The 12,872-nt window shown below is 43.9% G+C and overlaps 2 protein-coding genes across 2 annotated transcripts in view; one reads left to right on the plus strand and one right to left on the minus strand.

The window, feature by feature from the left end:
- BAZ2B (bromodomain adjacent to zinc finger domain 2B) overlaps nucleotides 1-12,872 on the plus strand; it is a 390,367-nt gene that overhangs the window by 103,932 nt on the left and 273,563 nt on the right. The window lies entirely within an intron of this gene.
- Nucleotides 5,111-6,887, minus strand: LOC132522357 (Golgi-associated RAB2 interactor protein 4-like). The gene is made up of 2 exons (XM_060152813.1): nucleotides 5,843-6,887; nucleotides 5,111-5,811 (listed from the first exon to the last, which is right to left on the minus strand). Exons 1-2 carry the CDS (start codon nucleotides 6,885-6,887, stop codon nucleotides 5,111-5,113), a joined length of 1,746 nt encoding a protein of 581 aa, XP_060008796.1.

Below are 12,872 nucleotides of genomic sequence, written 5' to 3' on the forward strand. Positions count from 1 at the left end.
TCTGCTTCCTGATTCTACCTTTGTTACCATAGAAACAGAAGCAGACTAGGGAACTTTTAAGATGGCCAGTAACTGAAATTAATGTACATTCTAACTCATCACCTGTAGTTGTTGTGTCCCATTCCTACTCTTGTTTTAATAGAAATAAGCAGGCGACATAAGGCCTGTTGACTAGGAGGCCTTAAAAAAAGTAGAAAGGACTAACCGATAGACAGACACCTTTATTCATCACCTGTGTGTGCTCCCCCAACCCCGTGAGGCCCCCAGGACGATAGTCAGCCCTGCTTCAGCGGTACCTGGCCCCTCAAACCTGCCCGCCCTGTGCAGGTGTTCGGCACCAGCCCCTAGGAACATATGCTGAGGCTGTGGAGCGTGTGAAGAAGGCCAAGGTGAGGCTGCTGCCCACCTGGGCAGACGCTGACCAGCGCAGTGCTCGTGTGCAGGGGCTCGGGGTGGAGGGGGTACAGGGCTGGGTCCATGCTGAGCCCCGAGAGGCCCTCACACCCCCACCCACCCACAGGCTCCCACAGGAAGGGAAAAAAACCCCGGCAACTTAACTCCTTTGCTTCAGACTTCTTCACTTGCCTAGAAAGCTACACTATGATGAAAGAGCTTTTCTAATAGCTTGGGAAAGAGATTTTCATTCTTGTGAAACGGTTAGATCACTTTCCATTTCCATATTATTATACATTAAAATGTTTATAATGTGCTTTTCATTTGTAGGTATTAAAATAATACATGTTTTTCTAGGGGATGAGTTTTGATATTATTTTGATGTTAGCCTCCTGTGGTCAAAATTTTTTTACATGTTATTTAAGTGAACCTTGAAAAATAAATACAGATCTTAAACTCTGTAAGAAGGTATTAAAATATTATTAAATTTAACCAGACTGTTATTTGTTTATCATGTCAAGAAATAAATGTTTTAAAATAGTTAAATTTTAGGAAGTTCCCTGGAGGTCCAGTGGTTAGGACTCAGCGCTTTCACTTCCAGGGTCAGCTTCGATCCCTGGTCGGGGAACTAGGATCCTGCCAGCCACATGGCATGGCCAAAAAAAAAAAAAAGTTATATTTTAAAATGTAAAATGTCGTGTTTTAAGGCTAGTTAGCAGCTTTTAAAACGTGCTTCTTTGCATTTTTTGTTTTCCTCTTGAAATGTAGATAAATCTGATAATGTCCATATTGGGAATAGGAATTATTAGAGATTGCTAGAAGTTTGCTTCCTTCATTTTTTTCCCCGTTTTTTTGCAATTAAGAAATAGCATACCTTTTGGAATTTTTTGCTTTAGAAACCTAAATTAAAGTTTCCTTCCTCTGGTTGTTGCCTTTAAAAATTTTAATTCTTATATTGAATCTATCTTATAGATTTATTTTTTGTTTAGTTTTGGAGAACTTTTACTTGGTTTTCCTTTGAGTGGTTGATTAACAAAACAGTAGTCCCTAGGTTGGGCATTGTTTCCAGGACCCCTGTGGATACCAAAGTCTGTGGATGCTCATGACCCTTATATAAAATTGCATAGTATTTGCATATAACCTAGGCACATCCTCCTGTATGTATGTGTGTATATATATATATATATATATTTTTTTTTTTTTTGACTTTAAAATAACACCTATTTTATTTTTGAGTTGGGGCACAGAATACCGAAACTGGTTGATTTCCTTCCCCATGATTCTCCTACTAGCCATTAAGATAAGCCCAAGCCAAATGTATCACTTTTAAAAAATATACTGAGTTAGGACATCTCTGCATATTGTGTCCTTTCTTGGGAGTTAACTGATGTTTATGAATCCCGGGAAGGCTAGTTCTGGGAGGGATTGTGGAAGGTTTCCAGTGACAGCATCAAACATCTCCCCTATCAGTGTGAAGATTGTGATGTATCATTATGGGATGATCTCCAGCCAGTTATCTCGACTCTCTGGGTCTCGGTGTTCTCACTGGTTAAAATCGGATGCCTGTATACTTTAAATCATCTCTAGATTACTTATAATACCTAATACTATGTAAATGCTATGTAAATAGTTGTAAATACAACATAACGGCTATGTAAATAGTTTCTGGATTTGGGGCAAATTCAAGTTTTGCTTTTTGGAACTCTCTGGAATTTTTTTTCCAACGATTTTTTGATCCTCGGTTGGTTGAATCTGTGAATGTGGAACCTGCAGATATGGAACCTGCAGATATGAAACCTGTGGATACTGAGGGTCAACTGTAATTGCTTCTTGCTGGGTGACCTTTGTTAGGGTATTGTCTTTAAATCTGGTTCATTCTTAATTCTTCTTAGACTACATGATTTTTAGCCTCCAGTCTTCTATATTAATGGTCTTGTTCTGAACTATTTTTGATTGTGCTTCCCTATCAGTTAAAATTTTTTGGAGCATAGATCACCAATATATGTACATTTTTAATGAACTACATAAATTTAATAATATTCTAATATAGTATGTAGGATATATGATGTACTAATGAATATAAATGAAAATAAAATGAGATAAAGATGATATAAATAGGATCCTAAAATATTTTGCTAATGATGAAGACTTTATATTATTAACCAGTTTCTCAAAGTGCATTGAACATGTAGGGGGGTAGTTGTTAACAATAGTAGATATCTATATTTCAAATGATGTATTGTTAAACTCATAGTTATTTTTAGCTGAGGTCATCCTTGTTTTTTCCTCATAATGTGGCTGATAACTTGGAGCAGAGGCATCAGCTTTGGCATTTTCATGTTGTCTCTTGTGACTTTATTACTAGTATTATATTCTGTCTTAGTCCATTTAGCCTGATGTAACAGAATACCATAGACTGGGTGGCTTGTAAATCACAGAAATTTATTTCTCACAGTTCTGGAGGCTGTGAGATCAAGATCAGGGCGCTGGCAGATTCCAAGTCCGGTGACAGCCTGCTTCCTGGTTCCATAGACCATGGCCATCTTGTTTTGCTGTGTCCTCATGTGGTTGGGGGAGCAAGGGAGCTCTTTGGGGCCTCTTTTTATATCGGCACTAATCTCATTCATAAGGGCTCTGTCCTCATGTCCTAATGTTAGCTAGCAAGGGGTCACTGCCTGATTCACATAGTAGCCAGTACTATGGTACAGGCTTTTGAGAAAAGAAGAAGCTTTATTGTGATGTGAGCTGGCAAGGCTCAAATCTGTCTCTAAGATCTAGGGTTCGGTCAAGCTTTTATGAGTTAGCTGGTAGGGTTGGTATGTGGATCTTCCACTTGGAGAGCTTTGGAACCTGGCCATTTATGGTAAAGGGGCTTCAACATCACATCTTCCTGGACGATGGACCCTTTGCTTCTGAATGGGTTCTGGTGTTCTCGTTCCGGTCATGTCCCGGTCCTTTGGTTCCATGGAGCGGGGGGATAAACTTTGGTTCCAGGTGTATTTGAGGTCAAAATTCTCTCCTCTGCACATGCTTCAGCTGCATGATTGGTGGTTTTGTTCTGTAGTCTCTTAAAAAACAACTCAGTTATCCTTCTAGAAACAGGATAGGGTCAGTTTGGGCTGGTTACATTAATTATCTCCCAGAGGCCCTCCCTCTTAATACCATCACATTGGGGTTAGGATTTCAATATAAATTTGGAGGGGGTGGTGACACAAACACTCAGACCATAGCATATTTAATGCATTACTTTTTTTTTTTTTTTTTTTTGCGGTACGCGGGCCTCTCACTGTTGTGGCCTCTCCCGTTGCGGAGCACAGGCTCCGGACGCGCAGGCTCAGCGGCCATGGCTCACGGGCTCAGCCGCTCCGCGGCATGTGGGATCTTCCCGGACCGGGCCACGAACCCGCGTCCCCTGCATCGGCAGGCGGACACTCTCAACCACTGCGCCACCAGGGAAGCCCAATTATATATTTTTAAGTATATTTTTATCATGAAAAAGGGAGAAAAGTCACTATATCCCACGTGAATGGCTAAAAGGAAAGAGCTAAACAGTATCAAATGTTGGCAAGGATGTGGAACAACCAGGACTTTAATACATTCCTGGTGGGAATTATTATTTCCACAGTCATTTTGGAAGGAAAATAGCTTGGCAGTATAATCAGAAGCTGAACATATGCATATATTCAATTCCATTCCTATGTATATGCCGAACAGAAGTTTATGTATATTTTTACCAGCAGATCTGTATATAAATGTTCATAATAGCACTATTTTTAATAGCCCAAAACTGATAATAGCTTAAATCAATAACAGAATAAGTTGTAGTATCATCACACAATGGAATACTGTATAGCAGTGAAAATAAATGGACGATCGCCAGGAAAGTCATGCACAAACCTCATAAATATAACGTTAAGGGAAAGAAACCAGAGTCAAAGAGTACATACTATGTGATTCCAGTATGTAAAGTTGAAAAAGCAAACAACATTCATCTATGGTGTTGGAAGCTAGGGTAGTGGTTACCCTTGAGTGACTGCAGGGGGGCACTTCCAGAGTTGCAGTGATGTTCTGATTCTTCGCCAGGTGCTAGTTTCGTGGGGTTGCTTATCTTGTGAAATGTCATCGAGTGGTATGCTTACGATGGCACACTAGCTAATACTTGCGGTTCTGATTGCGAGCTAATACCTGGGCAGGGAACGGCTAAGTCTAGATGAGAGTGCTTGCGGTTCTGATTGCTAGCTAATACTTCTGTCCACTGAATAGCCCGAGGGGACATGAGTCCTGTTCTTGCTATGTTTACAGACCCTCAGGGGAAATAAGCGTTTATAAAAAGAATAGGGGGATAGTGAAGGAGAGCTTCCCAGACCATAGTCTGACTTTGAGCCATGGCCCTGGGGGGCAAGCCAGAAAGGAGTGGAGGCCAGATGCAGCACTGCTGTTGGCGCTGAGCATGTGTGTGAGGTGGGGCTGCCCTTGTCTGGACACTGGGTCTCAGACTGTTGCACAGCTGACATCACAGAATCCACTGTGAGGCTATGGCTGGGCTTCGGGACCTAGAAATTCCGACAAGACACCATGCATTCTCAGATTGTTTGGTTTTTTATTTAAATTGCAGTAAGGAAGCTGAAATGGGCTCTCCAGGGGTATTTCCCTGAGCCCTGGTCCCCTTTGCAGCTCCCAGCTCTAGGTACTATTGATGGGCTTCAATGGTCACTGGCTACACGGTCTCAGATGTCACACCTCCAGTGATCTCCAGCCCCTGGCCACTCTCTGCTGTCTCTACGATGGCCTCCATTCGGGTCCCTTCCACTGGCTTCGCCATGATGCTCACATATTTATCGCGTGAGGAGGCCACTGTCTTTGTAGTAAGCCTGGCTCTGACATTCCTGAAGAAAGAGCTGATCCTGCTGAGTCTCTCGGTGGTGGGACCTGAACTCGCTGTAGATGAGCTCCTGCCCGATTTGTGCGAGGTCCTGGACTCGTTGGTGATGGGAGCACGGCTGATGTCTTTGTGAGCAGTGCCCTGCTCGCTGCCCCCCGGGCTGCCGTGGCCTTTGTCCTTTTGGTCATCTCTAGTGGCTCTGCGGCCGCCTGAGCACGGGCCAGCTGCTTTCTGGATGGTCTTGTTCCCTGCTGCCTTGTGGTGGCTTTCCACTGAACTGCAGAGCGAGGGTCTCTTAAGAGCTCTGTCCTCTCCCCAGTGCTCCCTTCTCTCCTTTCTTCCCTTGCGGGCCTGGGACACCCTCTGTGAGCTGCCGTCCTGTTCACTAACTTTGCCTTCCTGTGGCAAGGTTGAGATGAGGGTCCCCTCGTCCTCCTCGTTGGCTCTTCCTTCAGCAGTCTTGCCGGTAGGTTCTGCTCCGACCACAGTCACGCCGGCCTCTGGGGAGAGACTGGTGGACGTGCTGGAAGCATACCCTGAATAGTTCGCGGCACCTGCCAAGCATACCCTGAATTTTTCGCAGCACCGTTTTCCTGCTCCTCAGGGATGTTCTGGCAGTGCCCCCGGTGGCTATGCTGGTTTTGCTTCCTCCTGGACCGTTGCTGGCTGTGGCTGCTGTGGCCATGCTCTGCTCTTCAGGGGCAGGAGGCTTGATCACTGCCACGCTCAAAGCACCCGCTGCGGTGCCTCCTGCCACCCCTGCTGTCTCCACCTTTGTCGTTGCCCGCGATGCTGATGCTTTGTCAAGCACTGTAGGTTTTGCTTTTGCAGTGGCCACATCGGGCATGGTGTCGGGCTTGTGGGAGTCCAGTTGGATCCCCTCCCCCCCAGCAAAAGCGGCAGACGTGGCCCCGGACAGCTCAGAACACGTGTGGAGGCTGCAGATGCTCACCTGGTCCTGATCCCACTTTCCTTGGAAATCCTCCACTGCTGGGCTCCTGCCGTCCTCCTCCTCCTCGAACACAGGCAGGCCGATCATGTCCCAGGCTGGAACGGCATAGGTGCGGCTGTAACTCTCCACTGGTGGTCGCAGGAGGTAAATCAGCTCTTCCCAAGAGGTGAAGAGGTCTTCCTGTGCGTCCGGAGGGGCACACAGCTGCAGGTACCAGGAGCGGCCAGTGGCAAACTTCACGCGCAGCTGTTGTTTCTCGCGATTGTGAGTGGAGATGCTCACGAACGTCAAGGGAAGGAGCCTGGTGAGCTCTAAGGTCTTTGCAGGCTCGTGGCTCTTGCCCTTGGCGGCCTGGTTGTGCTCAGCGTGCTCTTCACAGTCGGTGGCCCATCGGGCCAGCAGCATGGTGTCTGGGAGTGGGAGGACGGGGCTGCTGGATGTGATGCCCACGGTCACCATGCAGACACAGTTGTGCACGTCAATCAGGTCTCCCCTCTTCGTGATCTGGATAAAGTCGCTCTCGAATATCGGTGCGTACTTGAAGATGTCATATTCGCCCTTGCGCAGTTGCTGCTGCAGCTTCCCCGTGGTGGTGTTGAGCAGGCCCACCCCGGTGCTGCTCTGGGCCGTGTGATATGGGAGCAGAGAGTCCCCACTCATGGCTGTCTTTGATCACGACAGGCAGCGCGGTTAAGGTGGGCCCCTGGCTCTTCCCTCCCTCGGCCTCACTGGCAGAAGAGTGAGCTGCGGTGCTCGTAAGTCACACACAGGCGGCCCTACGGCAGGTCTTCCAAGCCCGCCCCACAGGCCCCCAGCTTTGCCTCAGGGTCTCCCAGAGGCAGGGGTGTGGGTAGGGGCACAGATGATCACAGCGGGGACGCTGTAGGGTGCCTGGACCCCAGGCTGAATCTCTTCAAGTGTGTAGAGAGGTATGGTAGGCTCCCCCTCTGCCTCCCCTCACTTCTGCTTCTGGCATTTTATCTCCCCAAGAGGCTGTGGTGAACTTCAGTCCTAGTGAGAGAAGTAACCACTTTCTCAGCCTAACCCCCTGGCACAGCCTATTTATCCTCTGGGCCCTTTGTGACCTATCACTGTCGCATAGCCCTTTGCCTCATTGTGACCTATCACTGTCACATAGCCCTTTGCCTCATCCCCCAGCTGCCCCCTCAGGGCAGGGCCCCCATCCTCTCCCAAAGGAGGGGGAGGACATGTCCTCCCGCGGAGGACAGGCCCGTCCTGCCAGGGACTCAGGTGCGTACCGAAATAAAAATGTCTTCAACTGGGAAAGTTTTGTGTGGGTCCTTTTTCTTTTCCTCCCCCAAATTCAGCTACTGGATGAAATCTGTAGGAATGTAAGATGATGGGATAAATTTGAACCATTTAAGCTCATGGTTTAATTGTATCGAATAACGTAGAGTTGGCAGTTGCGATCCTTAGTCTGTCCTTTCATAAAATCTCAGTAAACGTTGACGACGGTGATTTTTAATAATCACATTAAAAATTGCTTCTCCTAGGCACCATGCTGCATTCTTCACATATGGTGGTGAGAATGCACTGAGTTTGGTACTGTTAACTACTGTTCCCAGTTTATAGGTGAAGAAATTGAGGTTGTATCTCCTGTTTAAATTCCCAGAGCTAATGGTAGCAGAGGCACTATTTGAATGTAGGTCTACCTGATTCTAAAGCCTTTGTTCTGAACCACTACAGTACTTAGCCTCACAAAGAAAGCTTGGCCCAGCCAAATGTTTTCAAACTGGACTGATTTAACTACCTTTAAGAGGACCTATTTGGTGCATTATTAGAAGTTGTGTAATTAATTTTATGTGTGTATATATGTTATGGAGAGAACCCAAGACAGCAGTTGGGCTGACGTGGGGATTAAATTATCCAGGGGATCACTCAGATCCTCCCTTCCTTTATGCTTGTGCAAACAGCCTGTGTGTGGAAACCTAGTTATTCTTATGACATGTCTTCCCCCAGTGAAATGGGGGTGAGTAGCCTGAGATGTAAGCTTTGATTCCAAGAGCCTGCCAGATGCTGTCCTGTAGTAACCTCCCTACCAGGCAGAAGTAGTTTGGAAGCCTTGACACCTGTGGGGAGCATGTACCATTAGACATCCCGCCTCATTGCCACTCCCACAGAGCTAGTCACAGAACAAGTGATTTCTAAATTGTGACTTGAAAGTTCTGAGAAAGGCCCTTGCTGCCAACTCTCTTATCTCCAGTTTGATGTTATGCTTGAAATCCCACCATAGAGATTCATTCCTTGAGGATAAAGGCTATCTTTCTGTTAAAATACACACACCTGTCCCTCAACAGATGCCTGGATAAGCAAAATATGGTCTCTCCATACAGTGGAATATTGTTCGGCCATAAAAAGGAATGAAGTACTGATATATGTCACAACATGGGTGAACTTTGAAAACATTATACTCAGGGAAAGAAGCCACATATTGTATGATTCTATTTATAGGAAATAGCCAGAAGAGGCAAATCCATAGAGACAGATATTAGATTAGTGGTTGCCTAGGGCTGGAGAGAGCAGAGAATGGGGAGTACAGGATTTCCTTTTGTGGTGATGAAAAATTCTGGAACTACATAGTGGTGATGGTTACACAGTATTGTGAATGCACTGAATGCCACTGAATTGTACACTCTAAAATTACAGTGGTGAATTTTATCACAATCACACACACACACTCCTGCTCATTTAATAGATGGGTTAAGAGCAGTTATCTTTTCATTGTTCCCTGTCTCAGGGGAAATCATTCAATCTTTCACCATAAAGTATGTTGTTAGCTGTAGTTTTATTTCAGAATTGCCCTCTGTGAAGTTTAAGAAGTTCAATTCTATTCTTAGTTTTCTGGGAATTTTTATGGTGAAGGATTATTGATTTTTTTTCAAATGCTTTTTCTGCATCTATTGAGCTGATTACTTGATTTTTTTTTTTTTTTTGGCGGTACGCGGGCCTCTCACTGTTGTGGCCTCTCCGGTTGCGGAACACAGCCTCCGGACGCGCAGGCTCAGCGGCCACGGCTCACGGGCCCAGCCGCTCCGCGGCATGTGGGATCTTCCCAGACCAGGGCACGAACCCGCGTCCCCTGCATCGGCAGGCGGACTGTCAACCACTGCGCCACCAGGGAAGCCCTAGCAAATTTTTCTTATTTTTCGTTACTAAAATTTTTTTTTGAAGGTCTAGTTGGCTTCATTAGGCAATTCATGAATCAGCCAGCATCCCATTAGCAACTAGAAGGGCACTCCAAGGGGTTGTACGAAATGGAAGGGTGGGGCAAGGGAGCTATTAGCAAAAGAAAAGAAAGAATTACTTTTAGACCAGGACATCTTTTTGAAGTCAAGGGAAGGCAGGGATTTTTTAGGTGCAGATTGCTTCTTTTTCCTCTGGGGGCAGGGGGCAGGGTTGGGGCGGGGTGCAGGTTGGATGGAGAGGGCCCATGTGACAGATTACCTCATTGCTGCCAACCAGAAAATTCTAAACTGGTTGATTAAGATTACATTTCTGGGGAAGAGCATAACTGCAATTGTCAGGTATTAAGTCTAGGTTTGGTAAAATTATGGGCTTTTGCACAAGTGATGCCATTTTGGGCCAGTGGTTTCCTCTTTAACAATTCCCTCCCCTTTGATCAGACTCTCAGCTTAACAGAGAGATGTGATTAAAAATTAATGTATTAGTGTCACTCTCAGCTACTGATCCTTGGCGTGGCATGAAGTTTTTGCTTAATCTCTATGACATCTATGGGTCACAGTTCCAGGTTCATGAATTTTAAGTTGGTCATTCTTTTGGTTACTTTTCTGACATTCCAGTCTTAGGGATATCATTTGCTTGGCAGTTGGCTGCTGCAAAAGCATTTAAAATTTTTGAGAGAATACAGTGCCAGGGAGATTATTTTGATTTAACTATGAGCAGGATAATTCCCAGTGTTTAGAGTGCACTTCAGAGCCCTGGTCTGCAGGACTCAAACCAATCAAAGACCCCCTTGAAGGGGGGTCTTGGAGTCACCCTTTTAAGCCAAGTGGCTTGCTCAATGGTCTTACGTAACTGAGTTTTAACTTTCCCAGAAATGTCAATCCAGATACAACGGGGGGTGGTGGCCCTAGCACCTTCTTGCTTAGCTAGAAGATAATCAATGGCTATTATATTTTCAAGAACAACTTTGGCTAGAGAGTGTTAGGATCTTTGCTGGGCAGCTAATGCTTTAGCAGCAGCGGATTCTGCAGTACGTTCAAGAGTTAACGAGAGGCTTCTGATTATATTCTCATTCATATTTACTCCTAACCAGGGAAATATAGCCCTGCCAAAGGAAGCGAACCCTGTATCATGAAAATCCTCCTGGTAGGGTTTTTTTTTTTTTTTAGAACAGTGAGTGGCACAGTTAAATAACCTAAGAGGCATTGCCCAGCTGTGCACTGGTCATCTAAGCATTCATAAGCCCAAGGATAATGATAATCACAGACAAAGATAAATCCTATCAGGGCACAATTGTCCATTCAAGCCAGGAGTTAAGTTCGATTTTCTTCTAGCCTGAAATAAAGAGTTATTCTAAATCCAAAGATTACTTCCCTTAGCAATGGCCTGGGAGATACAAATGAGGGTATTATCTTTCCAGGCCAATGTCAGAATAAAGGAAAGAAAGAAAAAAAGAAAGGGTTTCATGTTTAGCTAGAGTAGGGAGTCTTGATCCGGCATCTTGGGCAGAAGCAGTCTACATTGATATCAGCTACTTCTTTTCCTCATCAGTTTGATTTGTAGGTCTCCATTGTTTATACAGGACCAGGTATCAGGTGGGGCCTTTTTCAGCTGTGAGATGTGTACCCAAGGCTCAATACTTTCTAGTTTTGCAGCAGTGTCAGTGGTTAGGAGCAGTTGGTAAGTGGGGCTCCAGGGTTGACTTTATTCTTGGTGATTTCCAATCAGAAGTGTGGGAGAAAATGGGAAACATTAGTTTGGTGAGTCTAGCCAGATATTTGAGGAAACTAGAAGAATTCGGATCTAGTCCAGTTTACAGGTATATAACAAAAGCTCAAGGGCAGTTAACAGGACTAGAATCTAATGTCTACAAAGGTGCAAACATAATTTTTCTCTCTACAATTACCCCACTTTTCCCCAAAGATAATCATAGTGAAACAAATTTGTTTATATTAAACTTGGCCTGATTTATTTATAAGTACAGCAAGAATACTGATTGACCATATAATTTCTTTTTAAAAACTGCTTTGCCTGGGACCTTGTAAGCAGGGTTCCAGGTTGATTTTTCCAAGCAGTTCATTGAAGCTGTCTGGTCATATCTGAGTCTATGCACATCTCTCTCAAATGTGACATTCCATTCAAAGCCTTAGTAATATAGCCCATGTATCCCCCCAAATTGGACTCTGTATGGTTTCTTCCTATATTTAAATAAATTGTTTAGTCTTTTTTTGCTTATGTATATCTCTTTAAGGTAGAGAGGCTAAATATTAAATCTATACCTCATATACAAAGAAATTATTTTAGATTAAATTTTTTATTTTACACGTATTTTAATTTTTAGTTTTAAAGATACACAGCAACTATTCTCTATGGAGTAGATTTATTTGCAAATAAAGTTGAACAAAGTCACAAAGTTGAAATAAGCAGGAGTTATCAAGGGAGAATTATTCACCTAGGGGGCACTTTCAAGTATGTTGGATGTATTGATTCCATAGTGACTAAAGGGCAGCTGTTGACACTGAGAGTGCAAGGCCAGCAGTATTAACCATCTGCAAGGTTTGGAATAGCCTCACTCCAATGAAGAATTGTCCCATCCAAGATGATAGTAGTAACTGTGAAACACAGGGCTAAAGTTGTATTTTAGAGTTATCATTTGTTAGGAAGACTCACAATTAATTCATAGATTATTTTTTCTATATTATAGATTAAAATTAAAGCTCATTTACATATGTTGATATAAGGGCAAAGTATGATCGTAAAAGATATTTTCCTTGCATTGGCAAATTGTTTTTGCTCATAAAATTCATTGTAGCACTGAGCAACTACTATTGGTAATTCATTTGGCCAGGTGCTGAGACTATAAAGATAAATAACAGTTACTTTTCTCCCTGTTCACAGGCTAGTAGGAGGGAAGAGTCATATAAATAATTACAATAAAGTATGATAAGTACATCAGAAGAATTAGATTTAATGTAAAGAGGTAGCTCTGAGAAAGGTAGCTCAGAGGGGTAAGGTTTTAGGGAGAAAGTCATCATATTGTTAAACTCTCTGAGGGAAAGGACTGCCTGCATCTTTTCATCTAAAAGTTACATATTTACAACACATGTCACGGGACCTTAAACTTGGTAGTGTAATCATAGTCAATAAATATTAGTGATTAAACAAGTTGATATCTTAGCAAATTTTTTTTTGGGGGGGCATGCCATCTTAGCAAAGTTTTGAAGAATTAATTGAAGTATGGCCAGGTAGGCAAAGTGGGAAGGGACAGTCAGGCTTAAGGAACTCGGACATTGTAGGAAGTGTTAGCAAATAACGTTAGAAGATGAGGCTTAGATTAGATAAGCAGTGAAGAAGCTTGCAGGTGATGGGACATCATTAAAGTTATAGGTTTGTTTTTCTTTTTGTTTTTAAATATTTATTTCTTTATTTGGTTGTACCAGG

The sequence above is a fragment of the Lagenorhynchus albirostris genome, chromosome 6 (genome assembly GCF_949774975.1).
Source record: "Lagenorhynchus albirostris chromosome 6, mLagAlb1.1, whole genome shotgun sequence".
Lineage (NCBI taxonomy): Eukaryota > Metazoa > Chordata > Mammalia > Artiodactyla > Delphinidae > Lagenorhynchus > Lagenorhynchus albirostris.